This window comes from Aulonocara stuartgranti (genome assembly GCF_965226115.1).
Source record: "Aulonocara stuartgranti genome assembly, chromosome: 1".
In the NCBI taxonomy this organism is placed as follows: domain Eukaryota; kingdom Metazoa; phylum Chordata; class Actinopteri; order Cichliformes; family Cichlidae; genus Aulonocara; species Aulonocara stuartgranti.
This window is the reverse complement of record NC_138939.1, coordinates 25,500,612-25,520,006: the sequence shown is the minus strand read 5'-3', so window position 1 is coordinate 25,520,006 and position 19,395 is coordinate 25,500,612. Positions and strand designations below refer to the sequence as shown.

Below are 19,395 nucleotides of genomic sequence, written 5' to 3'. Positions count from 1 at the left end.
AGGTATCAAAAGTGATGACTGGCAACCAAAATTTTTGGTTTAAAGGTAAACCTGAGTTAGTCAAGGTAGAAATCCAGTTGTAATGATAATAATAATCATTATTACAATATTAATAATAATAACAAAGTTAGCCTGGTCAGCCAAATGTTACTGCAAATTTTACAGCGGGGCTAAGATGGCTTGACCTTTTCAGTGTCATGGTGTTCATCTGTTCTAGCATCTGTTCTTGGAAAAAACAGCCAAGACAGAAACAAGAATCAGGACATGTGAGTGGAGACTGTTTGATGATCTGCCCTCTCTTCTCCATTTTGTTTACATGCAGCGTTTACAGTGACCTCTACGATTCTGGCACAGAACCTCACGAGCGCCTCAGTCAAAAAGTGAAGTTAGAAGATGCACCAGATGACAAACAGATATTATAGTCAACACGCTCCTTTCCACGCACATGCCGCTTCTTTAATCTTTTTGTCTATCTCTCAGTCGAGTTCAGTCTGCTAGTGTGAGTGGCTGTATCACAGAGCCCGCTGCCTTCTAAAGCAGACATCAGTGGGTAGTTTATCTAACTCCACAGCCCTCCCTCATCACAACAGACTTCCAGCTGCTGTAGTAGACATCTTTCCAGCCACCACACTGAGGAGAGAAGAGGTTGAGTCCAGCAGAGATGCTCTCCCACACATCAAGCCCTCCTAGGACGTAGGAAGCAGGAGCAAAGGGAGCTTTTCCTCTTTCCTGTGGCTCTCAGTGTGCAAAGATAGTTATTATCAGTAGGAGAAGGTGAGGGAGCACCTTATAAGGCAATGAGGCGCTGAATGATTGCACCTTTTTCTTCCTTTTCTTTCTTCCTTTCACCCCCTCTTGTGTACCTTCCCCTACAGTGCTTCTCTCTCACCTTTCCTCTCCCCATACCTCCTGTGCTGCTCCTTCTCCACACAGCTGACACCAACACAGGTAATTCTGACTAATGTGACAAATAAAGTCTTCTAATCTCAACAAAGCGGCTGTTGCTTTCTTCTGCGCATTCATCTGTGTTAAATCAAAGGTTTTATGCAAATGAATGTTTTTATGGGGTACTTTCCATCCAAATAAGCAGCTGTATCACGTTGTAAGCTGAACAGTTTTGAATTTACTGCGTAAACAAGTGTCAGGCTTCGTGCTGAAAAGCAAACCTCGCCAACATTCGCCTGTCAAAAGCAGACTTTTTTTTTTCTCCCACCTCTCTAAATTACACCTTTTCTAACGAAGAAACATCTCCTGCAGGCAGAGAGCTTTAAGTTTTTAATCAGGTGTGTCTGCTGTGTGATTCACCTTCTTTGCTATTTGAAACTGCTGTGACCTTAAAGAGCTTAGCACAAGATCTCTGCTTCCGCCACGGAGCTGTACTCTGCATGTAAAGCTTTATGCTGTCACCTGTGCAAACTAGATAAATAATGCCGGCGAAATGCTGCAATTCCACAAGTAAAGATGTCAGATTTGTGGGTCTGTGCAGTCTCATCAGTCATATTCAAACTCTCATCTCCAAGGGCTTCACACACCCTATTTTTTCCATTTCTACATCTCATGCTTGTGGGGAAGTACATTACCGTGTTTTTGTATTGGCGTGACAGTAAAAGCGTTTAAACTTTAACAACTATACAACTGAATATATGGTGGCTGTCAGGCTGTATGCTGTGTTTGGCTGGGAAGAACATTGCCAAAGCACAGCTGTCTTGTAAGTGAGGGTAGGTTTAGTGCAGCAGCAAGACAAAGCGTCACGCTGCAGTATTTATGAACAGTTTTTAGGGGAGGTACTGAGTGCTCTCTCACTCTGTGTACTCTCCAGTCTACATATCCTGGCCTACATAACCTATATGTGACAACAAGCAGTCGTCTGTTGAGTGCTGTCTGCTATCCAAGGGAAAGTTTTGTGTTCCATACACACTGGCAGCTCATGCAATTTAATGTGCAAAATACCTATTCATTGAGCTATAGGTACACAGTGAAATGCCACTTCACAGCGATCATAATATTTAGCTTCTCTAAGGAAGATCTACGCAGACAGTTTTGGGTGTAAAATGCCAAGGTTTTGAAAGTGTGATGATAAGAGTTACTTTTAATTGAGGTCAGTGGAATGTAATTGTGCATTTAAAGTTAGAATGACCAGAAATGTGAAATTGGTAGTTATTCAATTCAGTTTTATGCACATCGCACCAAATCACAAAAGCAGTGGCTTCAAGGCGCTTTATATTGTAAGGTAAAGACCCTACAAAAATACAATAAAGATTTCAAGTACCATAGTGTGTTGTTAATGCAAGTATATCGTGTTAAAAGGCTGATTGATTTAAAAAAAAAAAAAATCCAATTATGCCAGCATAACCAAAAAGGGCTGTGCTAATTAAAGAAGCAATTTGCCTTAGGACTTTTGATTTTTGGTAATGTAATTTAATATTTACCAATTTACAGGCGTGATTTATGAAAGGCTACCACAAGTATTTCCAGGTAAGAAGTTGCAGTATTATTCAGATTAAGACTTTATAATGTAAAAAAAATAAAAGAATAAAATATAAATTCAATTAAAAAAAATCACTGTAATATGTCATCATGATACCATTTTGGAATCAAATTTTGTACAAATAAAGCATTTTAATTATTAGAAACATCCCCACAATGTTATTAACTTCTTGTAATACTATTGGTATTGATTTTACCTCGCTTTCTATTATTATCCAGATATTTCCATTGGCTATTATAACCTTTTTACCTTGCCTTAGTTAATTGTATCTGGTTATTACTTTCACTATTACAAGGTATTATGAAATTATTTGTTTTTAATCAATATGATCATCCCAGTATGAATATAGCTTAAAACAAAGCTACACACATACACTACCAAAAAGTTTGTCAAAAAAAGTCAAAAGTTTGGACACACACTTTCTTTTGATGGTTCTTCTTTATTTTCATGACTATTTACATTGTAGATTCTCACTGAAGGCATCAAAACTATGGATGAAAACACAGGAATTATGTAGTAAACAAAAACGTGTGAAATAACTCAAAACATTTTTTATATTTTAGATTCTTCAAAATAGCCTTCTTTTTTTTTTTGCTTTGATTACTGCTGTGCACACTCTTGACATTCTCTCCATGAGCTTCAGTCACCTGAAATGGTTGTGCATGATGAGCATTTGTTGGCCCTTTTGCCTTCACTCTGCGGTCCGTCTCATCCCAAACCATCTTGACTGGATTTAGGAAACTGTAGGTTATCTGGTGCACAACTCCATCACTCTCCTTCTTGGTCAAATAGCCCTACACAGCCTGGAGGTGTGTTTGGGGTCATTGTCATATCAAAAAATAAATGATGGTCCAAATAAATGCAAACCTAATGGGATGGCATTTCACTGAAGGATGCTGTGGTAGCCATGGTGGTTCTGTGTCACCAGCAAAACACCCCCAAACCATCACTCCTTCACCTCCATGCTTCACGGTGTGGAACGACGCATGTAGAGACCATCCGTTCACCTTTTCTGTATCGCACAAAGATATGGCGGATGGAACCAAAGATCTCAAATTTGGAATCATTAGACCAAAGCACAGTTTTTCACTGGTCTAATGTCAATTCCTTGTTTTTTGGCCCAAACAAATCTCTTGTGTTTGCTGGTTTTCCTTAGTAGTGGTTTCGTAGCAGTTATTTGACCATAAAGGCCTGATTCATGCAGTCTCCTCTGAACAGTTCATGTAGAGATGTCTCTACTACTACTGTGTCTACTACTGGAACTCTGTGTAGCATTTATTTGGGCTCTAATCTGACGTGCTGTTAACTTGCCATTTCTGAGGCTGGTGACTCGTCAGCAGCAGAGGTGACTCTCAGTCTTCCTTTCCTGGGGTGGTCATCATGTACTTAGCTGACTGGACTGGTTCTTGCCATAATATGAATTCTAACATTTGTCAAATAGGGCTGTCAGCTGCCAACCTGGCTTCTGCACAACATAACTGACGGTCCCAACCCAATTAAGAAGGCAAGAAATTCAGGCACCTGTCAACACAAAGGTGTTGACAGCAAAGAGCTGTCAACACCTTTGTTGACAGCAAAGAGCGGCTACTTTGAGTAATTTGAGGAAAATATAAGACATAGTTATTTATCAATTTTTCCTTTGCTATATAAGTCCATATATCTTGCTAAAAATAAAGAAAATCCATTAAAGAACGTAGTCTAAACTTTGGACTGGTAGTGTTACATACATTATTCCTACAAATACATGCATACAACGCTACAAACTACCACCTCATGTAAACTTTATGTCACAGCTGCCCTAAATTAACAGTGCTGGTAATTACCAAAATTATATTTATTGTTTCTATAATCATTAATCTACCAGCATGTTCAAACTCTTTGATAAAAATGATTTTTATAATGCTAAAATCTAATTATTGTTGTTGTTATCCATTAATTTTCATATTAACTGTTTCACCCAAAGAAAAGCTGACAAAATAGTAAAACACATGATTATTCTTTTAATTAATATGCTAAATTGGTTGTTTACTTGCATTTCAGAACAAAAAAAATATTTTTAGTGGTTGAATGTTATGCTTGATTAATTTATGACTTTTTTTTTTTAAAGAAGTCCATTATGCCGGCACAAATTAGTTATTTTCTTTAAAAAGCAAACAAAACAAAAAACCTACAATTTATAGTTTCAAAGAAGTTTTTGATAGATTTCTAAAATATTTGTATTTTGTTTTTATGACAGATAAGCACTGGACATATATACAACCATACATACATATGTACATACATCACAGGCATGCAGGCATTGGGAAATGCTTTAAATGACCCTGTTAGTCATCACTGGGCATCAGTCTGTACCCCTGTGGTTGGTGCCATCAGGAATGGATGTGGTCTAGATACCGCACAGGCCTCTCACTACCATGCCAGATGCAGCTTTGCCACTCGTGGCACCATCTCAACCTTTGAAAATTTAACGGTTCATGTACATCAGGTCTGAACCATCTGGCCCTCTAAAGAGTGTTTGCATGTCAAAATGACCTTGGAGGTGATGAATGGACAACATGATCAGCGCAAAATTCCCCTTTTTTATTTTATAATTTATGCTTCTTGATCACATAGTTCAGTTTGTCACACTAAAATTAAAAAGGGTGTTGTCGTTTAAATGTTTGCCACACTTTTATTTTTAAATATAATTATATGTCATATCTGTCCTTCTGTGCTTCACGAAATCTGAATCCCTGTCACTGGACATGTTACACAGAGCCAACTTGTCACCTTTTAAGGCTGTTTGCTTTTCCAAGTTCATCTTAACATATTTTTACAATTTTTTATTTCTTTCATCTCTAAAACATCATATTTGAGTTTCAGTTCACATATGTATAAATCAAATAAGATTTGCTGTCAGTTCAATAACCCAGTGATCCTCTATTGCACCTTTGTTTCCTCTCTCTGAAGTAGTTCTTGCTTCTCCGCTCGCCCTCTCCCTGTCTCTTTCTGCAGGTATCTCTGCCTCCAGAACTGCATGTTTCTGATATGTGGTTACTGGCTCCACCACCCTGCCAAGTGTTCATTGTTTGTTGTTTCTCAAGTTTTCATCTTTTCTCACTCTGCGTCTCTCTCACCCCAACCGGTGAAGGCAGATGGTTACCCTCCCTGTGGCTGGTTCTGCTGGGGATTGCTTCCTGTTAAAAGGATATTTTCCTCCCCACTGTTTCCAAGTGCATGCTCAAAGGGGAATAATCGTATTTCTCCTATAATATTGTCTCGTACTGTATTGTTGACCTTTGTAGGTAAACTGCACTGAAATGACTTATGATTATGATTAGTTGTCGTATGAATACAAATGAAGTGGTCATTTTGTGTGGTCTAATCTGCCACCTCTATGATTAAGATATAAAGCTACTTCGTTATGGTAATTACTGACAAGTAAGATTGATCACTCTATGGTTAGAAGAAACACATGTTATATGCATTTACATAATACAGTATATGCATATAAGACTTGCTATACAAAGTGTAGAGGCAGAAAAACAAGGTCATGATAATGTTTTCCAATGCTTCTTTGCTTCTAGTTTCTCCTTTAGAAGGATTTTATTTCCTTTTCTGTAGAAATATGTTTATGTGCAAAACACTGGTATATTGATGTGTCTCATTAGCAAATATGGGCTAGGCAGCTTGGGTATGTGAATCTAGTGTGAAAACAATCAATAGTTTTATCAATAGTGCCATCTGTTGAGCAGTCATCTGGTCAATAAATTGATACATTAATCAACTTAGAACTACACATGAGTTCTAGACTCAAAATGAGCCATTTGGCTTGATTAATTTATCCCCGTTCGCAGGCTTTGACGCACAGTGTGTCACCTTATTGTAAACGGGTGTCAGGCACATTGTGTCACACAGGCAGAGGATCTGAGACAGCACTGTCACTATCCCCCTGCCACTCAACTGACACTCGAAAACAGGGTGTTCAGATGTGCACTGGGCTGTGATCTGAGCTGTAACACTAGCCCAGATGCACAACACACGCACAGTTACACACTCACGTAACTCGTTCGCTGGGTGGTCTGGAGGAGGAGGGAGGCAAAGAGAGGCAGGAAAAGAGCAGTATATCTGAAGGGTGAAACATTAGAAGGGCATCTCTAATGTTTTCCATTAAGGTAACGGAGATGTGATGGCAAGGATGTTTGACCAGATAAGCACAGAAAGAGACATAAATGGAGATGCACCAATGTTTTTTTCACAGATAACCTAAGGGTAACATGACTTAACTGTGACTCCTAATGCACAGCTTGCAGCAGTGCTTCAGTGTTAAATTGCGCTTTCATATAAAGTTGAATTACTACCCCGCCCAAATACAGGCAAAATACTGTATGTGCAGTGCATTACCCATTATGTGCAAGATATTTTAATCCAATATATGCAGTGCAGACATTTGTGCAGTGGAACCTCAAACACAGACAGGCAAATGGTAAAATGATTTTACTATTGTTGAGCCAAACTGAGAATCTTTTAAGATAATTTCCGTGCAACTGGTTAAGTAAATGTCAGATAGCAGTCAAACAAATCAAACACCCAAACCAGGGAGCCTTTGTGCTATGTGGCACACATCTCTGGGGAGTGCCTGTTATTTACACCCTCTCATCCTGTCGAGGTTGGTGCTGTGCGGATTCATCACATTCTCACTTTGTTGGAGATCAGCTTTAGACTGCTTTAACTGTCAGCCGCAGCCCTTTAAATCCCACAAGGCCCATTCTATTTGCAATAGCCATTAGCCGAGGAAAAGGCCTCTGTCTGTCGCGCTGCTTATTTAGCAACTCTTTGTTTGTTTTTCCCTTGCTGATTCTTATTTGATCGTTCAGTTTCTCACTCCTAGATGTGGACTGCGTATTCATTGTGTTTCATTGTATAAGTTTGGGGAATAGTTGACGGTGGAGTTGGGGGGGTTCAAAGCTCTAAAGGATGGTCTAATCATATGCAGGCATGCTGTCAGAGGCTTTAATCGCCTTTGTCAGCCATGCCTCTGAGTTCAGAGAGGGGCCGACATCCCTGCATGATACCCACTGCTGTGCTCATACTGGATATACATAAACTTTGAAAACAATGGTGCAAGGCAGAAGAATCAGGGGTTTCATCCGACTAAAAGTTGCCCGTTGCCATTGTTGTATACGCTATAGCATACCAAAGCCAGTAGTTTCACTGAAATAGAACAATTGAAAATGTGCCAACAGACAAATGTCTCACAGATTTTCAGCGGACAGTTGGGTTTCAAGGCCAAAGCCTTAAGCCAACATAGTGAAGAATTTTCCTGGTAAAACCATTCATCATGCAGTTCATGCAGACTTTCAATGAGCTGCCATAAATTCTCCACTCTATAGATGACAGGAAATGTGTAACATTTTGTTTAAAACTGCAAAGCATATTTTCACTGGATCAGTGGATCTCTGTTTAATGGTTTGCCATGTATTTCTCTGCCACACCCTCTACCAACTACCCTGCGTAGGCCACTTCAGGATAGCGGCAGTGCCGGCGAGGAAAAAGCCCACAGACCAGACAGAACTCGTAGCACTGATTTGTATAATTGCTTGGAAATGTCATTCATGTTCTTACTTTTAACAAAGAGAGTCAATATGGCAGATAAAGAGCACAAGCTAGTTAAAATTAATTATCTGCCCCACTAATTTATTTTCCTTATCATGAGATTTATTGTGCAACAAAACATAATTGGAGTTTGTATGGAATCACTTCAGTATGCGTGTGTGTGTTTGCTTTTCTGCCTGCATACATATTTGAGTGAAATTTAACTCAGCGTCGTGCACGGTTTGTTTTTTGTGTTGCGCTGACCTCAGATTGGATGATGCTTGTTCTTTTTAAAGTTTTCTAACCTTGTCTTTAGTCCTACCCGGGAACTTATTTCACAAAGATGACTCTTGGACAAAGAAAGTTTAAATATAGAGTTCACTGAGTGGGTAGCTCAGGATATATTCCAAGGAACATTGTCAAAATGACATTGTGGTAAGGCTCAGTTAATGATGGCATGGCTAATTGATATTAGAGCATAGGATCAATGGTGCAGCTGTGCCAAAGGAGAAAAGCTTCAGTAGTAAGAAGAATATCCCGAAGGTCATATTCTGTTACTGTAATATTGACCTTCCTGTTCCCTCCTGACATTCTGTCCAAATCACATCCTGTTGTTATCGTCCAGCCATTTAGGTATCTGTCTTCTCTTTCATCCAATACATCCTTTCTGTGATGGCCTCTGTGGCAAGCTATCAACAAAGCCGCAAAGCCTAACAACCAAATCGCTTGCTTGTTCACTGTTAAAATAACGGTGCGAGCATAATGCAATAAGGAAGTGAAAGGAAATTGTCATCATGTCCACAGATTTACAGATTACAGGCAGCAGTGTACTGCAGATGTTTAGTGGAACGCACCACTTTCTATCTGCTATAAATGTGAACAAACATGAAAGACCACATGTTCAAACATCCATATGTACAGTAGTAGGTAGTGAAACTGCAAGAAATTCAGAGACTCCAACAACTTCAGAGTTCTCAAACTTGAGCTGAAACATCAAAAAGTAAAATAAATAAATAAATGAGATAAAATGAAGTAATCATAATACCCATAATGGGAAACAAAATAGGTGAACAGCATTGCTTTAAAAGTCTAGGTGGCATTTAGTGAAAGGTCCTCTTAACACTTGAGTGTCTTACACATGAGACATTGGATATTTATGAATTGATTCAGCAGTGTCAGTCAGTCCTGCACTTTGCCAGGGGCGCTAATCCATGTGATGGAATTCATATGTCTACTTCATATTAAGTTTCCCGTGTTGCTTATTGACCTTTTCATCTAGCATTTTCCCTCACTGATGTGAGCTGGCCCCTTCACGGAAGCTGTCTAGAGCCATTATTTTGCTGCTTTCGATTCTGCTCCGGGTAAGAAACACGTGGACACTTACACACTTGAAAGGAGTCTAAGGTACTGGGTGCAGTAATAAGTACAGTCAGGTCCATAAGTATTTACATAATGATGCAGTCTTTGTAATTTTGTCTCTGGACGCCACCGCGGTGGATTTTAAATCAAACAATCAAGCTCTGATTGAAGTGCAGACTGTTACCTTTAATTGCAGGGGTTTTGCAAAATGTGAACGGATTACAGTTATTTTCATGCATATTCCCATTTTCAGAGGCTCAAAAGTAATTGTTCATTTGACTGACAGCAGTCTCACAGCCAGTTGAGGCCTGTTCCCTCATTATTTCATGACAAACTAAGCAGATAAAAGACTCCAGTTGGTGAACTTGCATTTTGGGAGCTGTTCATTGGAATGAGGTCCAAAGAGATGTTGAAGAAAATTAAGGAGGCCACCACAAAGCTACACCCCCCCCCCCCCCCCCCCCCCCGCAAAACGAACAAACAAACAAACAATCAAACAAACAAATAACCAAATACATCTTAAAAAGAAGGAATGCATTCACAAGTTCAGCAAGCCTGAGAGGCCTTTAAGACCAAGGAAAACAATAAAAGCAGAGAATCACAGAAATCTTTCTTTGGTTAAGGAAAGAGCATTTTCAAGGAGGTAGGTGTATCATTCTCCAATCAGAATACTTCACCATGAATGCTGATAAAGAGGGTTTACCAACTGGTTATACTCAAGATTAGGAAGGCCATATTAGACTTTGCCAGAAAGGATCAATAAGAGGCTGCTCAGTTCTGGAAAAACATTTGGAAATAATCAACTTGATATAATTTGTACCAGAATGATTGGGACTGATAAGAAGGAGAGATTCTGCTCATGATGTGAACCATACCACATTACCGTCAAACATGGTGGAGGCAGCGTTATGGTATAGGCATGTATGGTTGCCAGGGAAACCGGCTCACTAATGTTTATTGATAACAAAAGTAACAGGTTGACTCCTAAAGTGTACAAAAGTGGAATAGCACTTAAATGGATAATGAGCCAAAGCATACTGCAAAAACCAACCCAAAAATTTCTCAAGGCAAAGACATGGAATATTCTTCAGTGACCCAGGCAACCAACTAATCTCAACCCAATAGAGCATGCTTTTCAGTTACTGAAGACAAAAACGAAGGCAGCGAGACACACAAGCAGGCAGCAACTGGAGAAAAAGCAGATTTTGGTGATACCTGTGGATTCTAGACGTCAGGCAGTCATTGGATTTTTATCCAAGTGGTAAAAACAAACGTTCACATTTAAAATGATGTTAGTTTGTCCAATTATTTTTCAGCCTCTGAAAGTGGAACAAAATAAATTAAAATGTAAATGCAATACTTCTGTTAAACCCCTTGAATTCAAACTGAAAGTCTGCACTTCATTTAAAAGTTGAGTTTTAACAATTGGCAAGTTTTAATTTTTCTCATCTGCCAAACTTTTAACATTAACTGAGGGTGAAAAACGGTCACAACAGACGGCAGAGAGACGGGAATCTTTCCGGACATTTGCATGCTATGGTCAAAGAATCGTGAGCAGTTCCAAAAGTATTCAAATGAAGTCATGTTTAAATCATGTTTAGTAGTAATTTGGTGGCAATGAAGCTATTAAGGCTAATGATTTATAGGTGCATTGATGCTTCCGAATAACAGAAAAGAAATGTATAACAATCAGCGTAAATAGCTAACGATGATATACACGTACAGAATGGGGCCATTGCCACTCCTTCTTTTCTCCTGAGTTATACTTTCCTACTGCATTTCTAACGTTTCCAAATTGTTAGTAAATAAACATTTTCTTTTTCTCAGCTGTAACTGAGTTTAATGCATGCCGGGCAGAAACAGCCCGTAGCGCTGGTTTTCGCTAGGTTATATAATGGAAATAAGGAAAGTTAGAAAAAGGTCATCTGGTTTTAAAAAATAAATAAATCCACAATTACTGTTATTTAAGGCGTAAAGGTGTTGCACTTTGTAAACCTGCCATCCAACACAACCTTCTCTGGCTGACTCCAGTAAAGCTGAAGCTGGGAAAGCACAAGAAAGGAAAGCAGTTTAACTGTATAGGAACATCATTTTTAGGTGACAGGGTTGTGTTGTGAGGCATACATTTATATTACCAGGGTCCCTCACGTCTCTTTTATGAAACCACACACACAGTTACAGCCATACACATAACGCACATATTTTCAATTTGCAGTACCTTCCTGACCACAAATGAAAGGAGGATCCTTGTCCTTTAACAATACAATATGATGAATACTTTCTTGTCTTCATGTTGAAAAGATCTTCTCTCCATTTGCCCTTTTAGCCAGCTCAATACAGAACAGCACTTGATTAAATCCCATCAGCACAGTTATTTGGATCAAGGACCTTGATTAAAATGCTGAAATATGAGTTTGCTATCTTGTGTTAGGCTTAAATCACAAACTCATTTTAGTGACTGCGGTCAATATATATAACAAAACGAGCAAACAATCAAACAAATAGAAACACCATGTTCCTGTTCTTATTACTGAAGCTATAAATAGAATTTATGATTCTGTCCTCTCTTTGACATCAGTTTGTTTTTTTACTCATGCATGCTGTGAAATACAGTGTACACAATGTACTAACAGACACTGAGAGGTGTCTTTTACCTCAGTTACAGTCACATTGCGCACTTGTGGCTTCTACTTATCGCGTATTACATCACGTCATTACTGTTTCGCACTTTACTGCAGTTTCAATAACAACTTGTGTGAGTTCGGAGAAATTCTGATTAGAAACGATTGGCACATATAATATAGGTAGGAAGGTACAATTTAGGTTGAAAGGAAACTCTTATCACTGGGCCAAATGAGACAACCATGCGATGCGTGTACAGCCACTGCAGTCCTACAAGCTGTGTGTGAGCGCCTCGACTATCTTTTTAATTAATATCTGCCTCGAGGCAACTAGTTAGATGAAAAACATAGAAAAAGCTTTGGTGCATACCAATGGTCTGTAAATCCAGGCTGGAGTAAAACACTCTCTCTGTGGCCAAAATAAAAAGAGTTTGTTTGAGTCCAATTCAAAAAAGTTTTTTTTGTTCTTTTTGTTATTGAAATGTTGCACAGATCGATATTACTGATACAATTCATTTTAGCGTATTTAGAATAAAAAACGCAAGTATGTGGGGAAAAAAAATCGTGATATTTTATCACATCAGCATTGAGAAATGATCCACTTTCAGGTTGTAGGACATCTCCGTGTGAATGCTTAGAAGGACCGCAGTCTGGAAAATTACTGACTCGAATCCTTAGACAGCAGTACGCTGATGGATCCGTGGAGTCGCAAACACAAAGAGCCATATGTACTTCTGCAATTAAACAGTAATGATGGAATAGGTTCCTTAGATAAATGTAATGGTGTATCATTAGCTCCCATGGTCTGTCATTTTGTATTGGGAAACACTGAAATAAGACATTAAAAACCCATTTCAAAGCAATAATACTTTAAGCACCAGTCAGCAGTTCAAAAGAAAGAAAAAAGTTTGTCTACACTAAACACTAAAAAGAAGGTCAAACCTGCCACTCGGAGCATCTCTAACGTAACACACAAACAAATTAGGAATTAAGCAAACCAGATTTGGGAGCAATGTGGTATATCTAACCAGACCAGCATTGAAAAGGCATCAAATTGGCCGCTGAATGAAAATCTAGCTGAAGGGTAGAATACAAAATCTTATTTGAGAAGCAGTAGTAGACATAATTTCAACCGCCAATTTGTTTGCCTCTAAGCAATTCAAAAAAAAAAAGAAAAAGAGGCATGAGCAGTAATCTTTATGTGGTGAAAATGTGAACTAATGTAATGAATCGAGGATCATTTGCCCACAGCAAGTTTCTATGTGTGTGTACTTTGGTAGGATTTGCTCTGCGCATGTGAATTTAACATTGAAGAACACAATTGGAAATATTTCTGAAGTCTTTTATCTGTTCCAAACTAATCTGGCACTCGCTGAGTAAACAATGCATTTCTATTTGACAAGAAAAAGATTGGCTCCGTGGACGCACATGCGAGGTTATCGCTCGGGAGACGAAGGGGAAATCAAAACAAAGCTGCGACTAACCAATCCTCAACCGGCTCATAAAAGGACAAGAGCAAACGTTATTAGTAATTGCTTTTTTTATTTGAACTTTTCATCTTTTTTTTTTCATTTTTTTTTTCAGATAGATCACAATGAACACAGCCTTTAGACAATAGCAGTTGAAATAATCCATACAAATGAATGTCTCTGGTCTTTTCACCAGCTGCCCATTGTAGCGTGGAGTCCTATGCTATCAGTGCGGGCCTGGAGGGTGAGGGGACAACACTGACAAACATTGGGTGCTTGCTGTAACTACCAAAAAAAAAAAGGCATGTTGTCTGTGTGTGTGAAGCAGTGGCTGTCTGAGTCCATGTGCACCTGCGTCGGTGTGAGTCAGAGACCAGAGGTGGTTAGCCACATTCAACAAGGCCCTGTCCTAATCACTTGATAAAACCAACAGTCTCAAGTGGGCAAAAATAACCCACTCTAGAGTTCAGTAATGCACTGCTAACAGTGTATGATGCCAACAGTGTGTAATTAGACAACAATGAAAGGCCTTACATTGTGCTCCACCTCCCACTATGTGTTGACCTCAGCAGCAGCCTCTGCTTTATTAAACAGCAAAAAGCCTGAGAGAGGGGCCATGGCTTTAAAGAATACCTTCTGTCCACTGAACCCAGCTCATTTCCCCATTTGCCCTCACGTTTGGGAGCGTACAGACAGTGGCTGGGCCTGTGGAACGCCATTAGAGGGGACAGCACTTTCAGCAGCAGGGCTCAAGAATCCTGGGATGACCTCTGACCTTTGTTGTTCAGTGAATGTCAAAGTAAAAAAAAAGAAAAAGAAAAAAAGAAAGAGACAGTGCAACAAAAGCGGTTTAATTTAAGGGCGAATTAAACCTCTCGAAAAGAAGGAACAGAAATCAAGGAGTGTTTAGTCAAAATATGAAGGCATGAAAGTGAATTCTGCACGCGCACACACACGCACAGAAAGCTTGTTCGAGCATGAAGACTGAGCACAAAGAGATAAAAAGAAAAATAAAGCATGAAGAAAAGTGTGGAAGTGTCACATTTGTCTGGGTAGTGTTTTGCCCTCTCTTTGAGCCTTTACCTCCAAGGGGCTAGCATTTAAATAAAAGGCAGTGTGTAGCTGAAGTGCCTTGGTGTTATTTTTGTGTATGTGTGTGTGACAAGACTTTTTTTATGGATCACAGTTGTAGCGTGCTCATAGAACAGCACATTTTAACTGTTTGTATGTTGTGAATGTCAGGTTTGCTTGATTTATCCAGATATTTGAAAGAGATAACAACAAGGAGAGAGGAAAAAAACTCATTTAAAAAGAGCCATAAATATTTTCTTCCTCTGTCAAAATCCTCCAAGTCCTCTCTAAAAACAGCCTCTGCCATCTCCCAGGAAAAAGAGCAAGGGTAAGACGAAACCAAATACTCTGCAGATGAAAGAGAGGAGAAAAAGGCAACGCATACTTTGCTCCACAGAGGCGAGAAAGCCAGTGGCTTAGGAGGAGAAAAGTAAGCAAATGAAGGGTAGAATGCACAAAATGTAAAAAAACATGGCAAGTAGGTACAACAAAATGGCAGACTGACAAGAGAATGTCCAAACATGCATCTCAATTAAGAAAAAGGAAGCAAAAGAACTCGGATGTGATGTGTTCACAGGACTGAGGGTGTTATATCTGCTGTTGAGATTCCCATTCAGCTCTTCCCGGTGTTAAACGTACCAGGAGTCGTATGGATCTGAAGTCACTGTTCCCTCTCATGGCTGCATCTCCACATACATTTGGTGATTGTGGTCACATTTTTCCAAAACACATCTAATCTAGTAGCCTACTGTTCTGCGTATTTTACCACCAGAGAATATTAGAAAAAGCACCTCCCGCTATTATTTCAGAGAGTGGCCGAAATGTGCCAAAATTGTTTCAAAAATAAATGTCTGTATCTTTTTTATTCCTCTTAAGAAAGCCTGAATGCGAAGTCACATGGCTCTATAAAACCATGTACCTAAACAGCAAAGACATCAAAAAAAAGGAAAAAAAAGAGAACTTCAGATAGAATTTTAGATGTCAAGTTTCTCTGCAAACTATGATAATTCTAACAGGTATTGAGTACATACATAAACAACACAGACTGCTGAAAAAAGAACCTCGTTTGGTCCTTTATAGAAAATGCACATTCTGGTGGACCAGGGCTTTATAAGCAGTCACAAGCTCCACAGATACAACAAGCTCTCTGCAGAGACAGTAAGGCAGTTTTATGATCACCAAGGAAACCACTCCACTTTCCATATGGCAGGTTTCTTTTTTTGGAGATAAAGTAAAAACATAATGAACAGAAAATACGTATACTAGTTAAAGAAAATAGCTGCCCTGTAAAAATCTGCTCAGCAAAAATATTTGAACTGTTTTTTTTCTTGTGGTTGTTGCTTTTTGTCGTTGGTTCGAACCGTATTCTAGATCAGCTGGCTCATGAAGCTTTCAACAGTTATTGTATCTGATCCAGCTGGATCTCAGGGTAAAAAGAGGCGACATCTCAAAAGCACTGAAGCCAGCCTGCAAAGATGCAGAATAGAGATGGAAAAAAACGAAACAAAAGAGAAAACACCAACATAAAACCCAAACTAAAGCAAACTCACAGAGTTCGACAACTACTAAGGCAACTTTTGCCAAATACAATATAAGCCCAAGTATATTGCAACACAACTATATATTAATTTAATAAAATACACAATATAGCTTTTGTACACATAACAATTTGGCTCAAATGCACAGAAATTGCAGTAAAATCAATAAAAAATATGTCAATTTTTTTGATGTAAACACATCTAAATTGGATACATTTACACATATAATGATATTATGTATAGTGAGAATGTGAAGGGACATTTTCTTCTTCGCTTATATTTTTGGATATTTGTCTTCGAAACAATGGCAGTGTCCTCTGTAGTTCTTTCAGTTAATACGCCGCTCTCGACCTTAACGCCAGGACACATTTCGTTTAGTTTCCTCATTTCGTCTTCTTTTTTTTTTCGTTTTCTTACAAAATGTATAAATATTTTTGTTAATATTTGGACACTATACATGGATTCATACATACAGTCATCTATATAATCATATAGATATCATCTTTTCACAGTTGAGGAAAAATGTCCCTTTTTTTTTTTACAACTTGCCTTAAGGCAGAGCCACACACATGATAATTCACCGTACACAAGGGACTGAAAGCTGATGACGTACATGTATAGGACAATTCCACAGATGGACAGTTGTGTTTAAGCATTTGTGTCTATGTGTGCGTGTGTGTGTTTGTTTGAGTGTGGTGAGGCATCAGTGCGTGTGTCAGCGTATGTTTGCGCAAAGTGTAGTGCACGTGTGTAAACTTGTGTGCGTGCAGCTACACCGGTCAGCAACGTGAACATTTAAATAGAGGTGTGAGACAGACACAGCTTACACATGTAGCTACAGATGACAGAAGAAGCATGGTTACACTGGTAATAATTCACCTTCAGCGGGACACTGAAGCCACTCCGACCCCCCAGTTCATAACAAACCCCTGCGAACACACCCCTGATTAACCAATCTTTTCAGACACAGGATCCAAACACTTAGATTAAATTCAAAAAGGATAAGGTCGGCTTGTGGATTTCGGTCTTTTGACTGCCCCAAAACGATTAGAATTTGTTTCTGCGTCCGCGTCGATTGTCGCATCTGACCATAAATAGTCCTTTTTCGATCGTTTTTCATGTCCATCACACATAACAGAAATCCACCTACACACTTAAATATGTAGGATTTCACGAGACCATGAACAACACACTTATGAGCTGGTGGGCACTTAGATAATAAGCTTGCGAGGTGCCTGAGGCGAGAACCTCTGCAATTTGCTTAGGAATCCAAAACATAAGAGTTTATAAATTCAGAAGAATTCAGATGTTTGTTACCAAGTTCCTTTCTGTTGGTAGGGATCTCAGCACCGAAACTGGTGCTGAATGACTGATATATTAAATGTTCAGTGTTTTCTTACGACAAATACAGTGAAAAGAGCTCCTGTCATAAGAGCCATTTAAGCTTTTTTCAGTTTGTTTTGGTGAGAGTTTTGGTATGAGAGTTTGTGGAATAGCACCCTACTCCTCTCTCTACCGTCTTGACTTCTTTTTGCTGCAGTTCTTTGTGTCACTTCCTGAGTGTGCCAGTGGCTTCACTTCCCCTGCAGTCCTGCAATAGTTTGTCGATGTCTCTCACCACCTGGTCAGCGTCCATTCCGTCACGGCTTGCATCTGGCTCCACCTGCTCCAGGACACACTCCATTTCACCTGCTGCCTCTTGGCTGATCCTAGAGCGAGCCTCTGCGAGCACCTTGGCCACTGGGTCTGAAGGAGGCAAGGAAGGGTAGACCCCCTGTTCTCTGGTTTGTTTGGTGGGTGACAGGTACTGACCATCAGGAGGACCATAGTGACCAGAGCAGGTGGCCGGAGGTGGTTTGCCTTCGGCCCCGTCGGCGGGGCTTTTGACTGAGGAGCAAGGAGACATGGTGAAGCAGCCCTTGGTAGGACTGCTGGAGGCTGAGGGTACCTCTTGGAGCAGTGGGCTGAGAGCACGTTTCGCCTTCAAGTAGGGCTTGACGTTGGCAACCAGGACGGTGTGGTCACGTCTCTCCTTGCCAAAAGTACAGAATGTTTTCTTGCCATTGGGGTTGACAGTCTCGTAGGTCTCTGTCTCTGGCACAGTCTCCATCCCTGCTGGCACAAACATATTGTTGCGGTAGTCGATACCCTCTGCCTGGTTTCCTCCAGTGGGGAACTGGGGCATCCAGCAGCGGTCAGAATGACCGAGTACCCGGCACTCCTCTGTACAGTTCAGACAATCCTCATCTGCAGAGAGAAAAAAAGGGAGAAGGAGTGAGTGGACGGAGAAGAAAGTGATCTTTATGTTAGTAGTGAGCACAGAATTGAGTACAACCACACAGGGAGAGGGTAGAAGATTCATAGAAGTATCATGGAACTGAGCTGCACAGGAAGTTGGAGCCTTAAGTCTTAGAACTAGAGCCAGTCCTAATGAAATGATGCAAAAAAGGAAGTGCCCGATCAGGCTCCCCCTATCAAAACACGCATGCACACACACTTATATTCATGAACACATGCACATATAGTACGTGCACATAGCTTTTCAAGGGGACTGGGGGACACCTGCTAGCAATTTCCAAAGCCCTGATCAAGGGGATGGCAAAGCATACAGAAAGGATGGGGAGGGAGCAAGAGGAAAAACAACAACAGTTGAGGTTTGGCAAAGGCATAGTGCCGTTATCATAAATTCATGTCAGTGGGCTTTGAAGCCCTCCCTAGACAGAGAGGCTGTGCCAAATGGCTTGTGCTTCTTCCCTGTGTGTTTGTGCCTGTTTATTTGTGTGCTCTTGTTGCTGGCGTGTGCACGCATGTGTGTATAAGTGTGTGTGTGTGTTCCCCGCTTTCATCTCTATGCAGAAGGATGCACACTCTGGCTGATTATGGGAGTGTTCATGCCTGTGTCAAACGGATCCAGAACTTGGTTTTAAAAAGAATAATAATAAAAGAAGAAGCACTTTTTTCCCCTCCTTTTGGGCATAAGTGAAAAAAAAATGTGAAAAATGAAACAAAACAAACAACCAAAAAAAAGCATCTGTTGTCCCATACTAAATGGAATTTCTACATTGGCTGGGTGGGACGAAATCAAGAGGACACACAGAAAGACAATATCTGAACAGTTCCAAGAGCACAAATAAAATGAACACAAATAGGTCCTTGTTTCCCATCATCATGAGATGTGACCGTGAAATATACTGTAAATGTGACAGAAAAACATTATCACGCCATTAGTTAAAGACGCATAAACTTAAAAAGGGACAGGTTGGGGCAATCTCACA

General features: G+C 39.8%; 1 protein-coding gene across 2 annotated transcripts in view; it reads right to left on the bottom strand.

The window, feature by feature from the left end:
* Nucleotides 1–16,184: 16,184 nt before the first annotated feature.
* pcdh17 (protocadherin 17) overlaps nt 16,185–19,395 on the bottom strand; it is a 70,314-nt gene continuing 67,103 nt past the window's right edge. For both annotated transcript variants that reach the window (XM_082527394.1, XM_082527393.1), the window contains exon 5: nt 16,185–18,367. In XM_082527394.1, the coding sequence (XP_082383520.1) occupies nt 17,670–18,367 (698 nt within the window). In that variant the 3' untranslated portion in view covers nt 16,185–17,669. The remainder of the gene's footprint in view (nt 18,368–19,395) is intronic.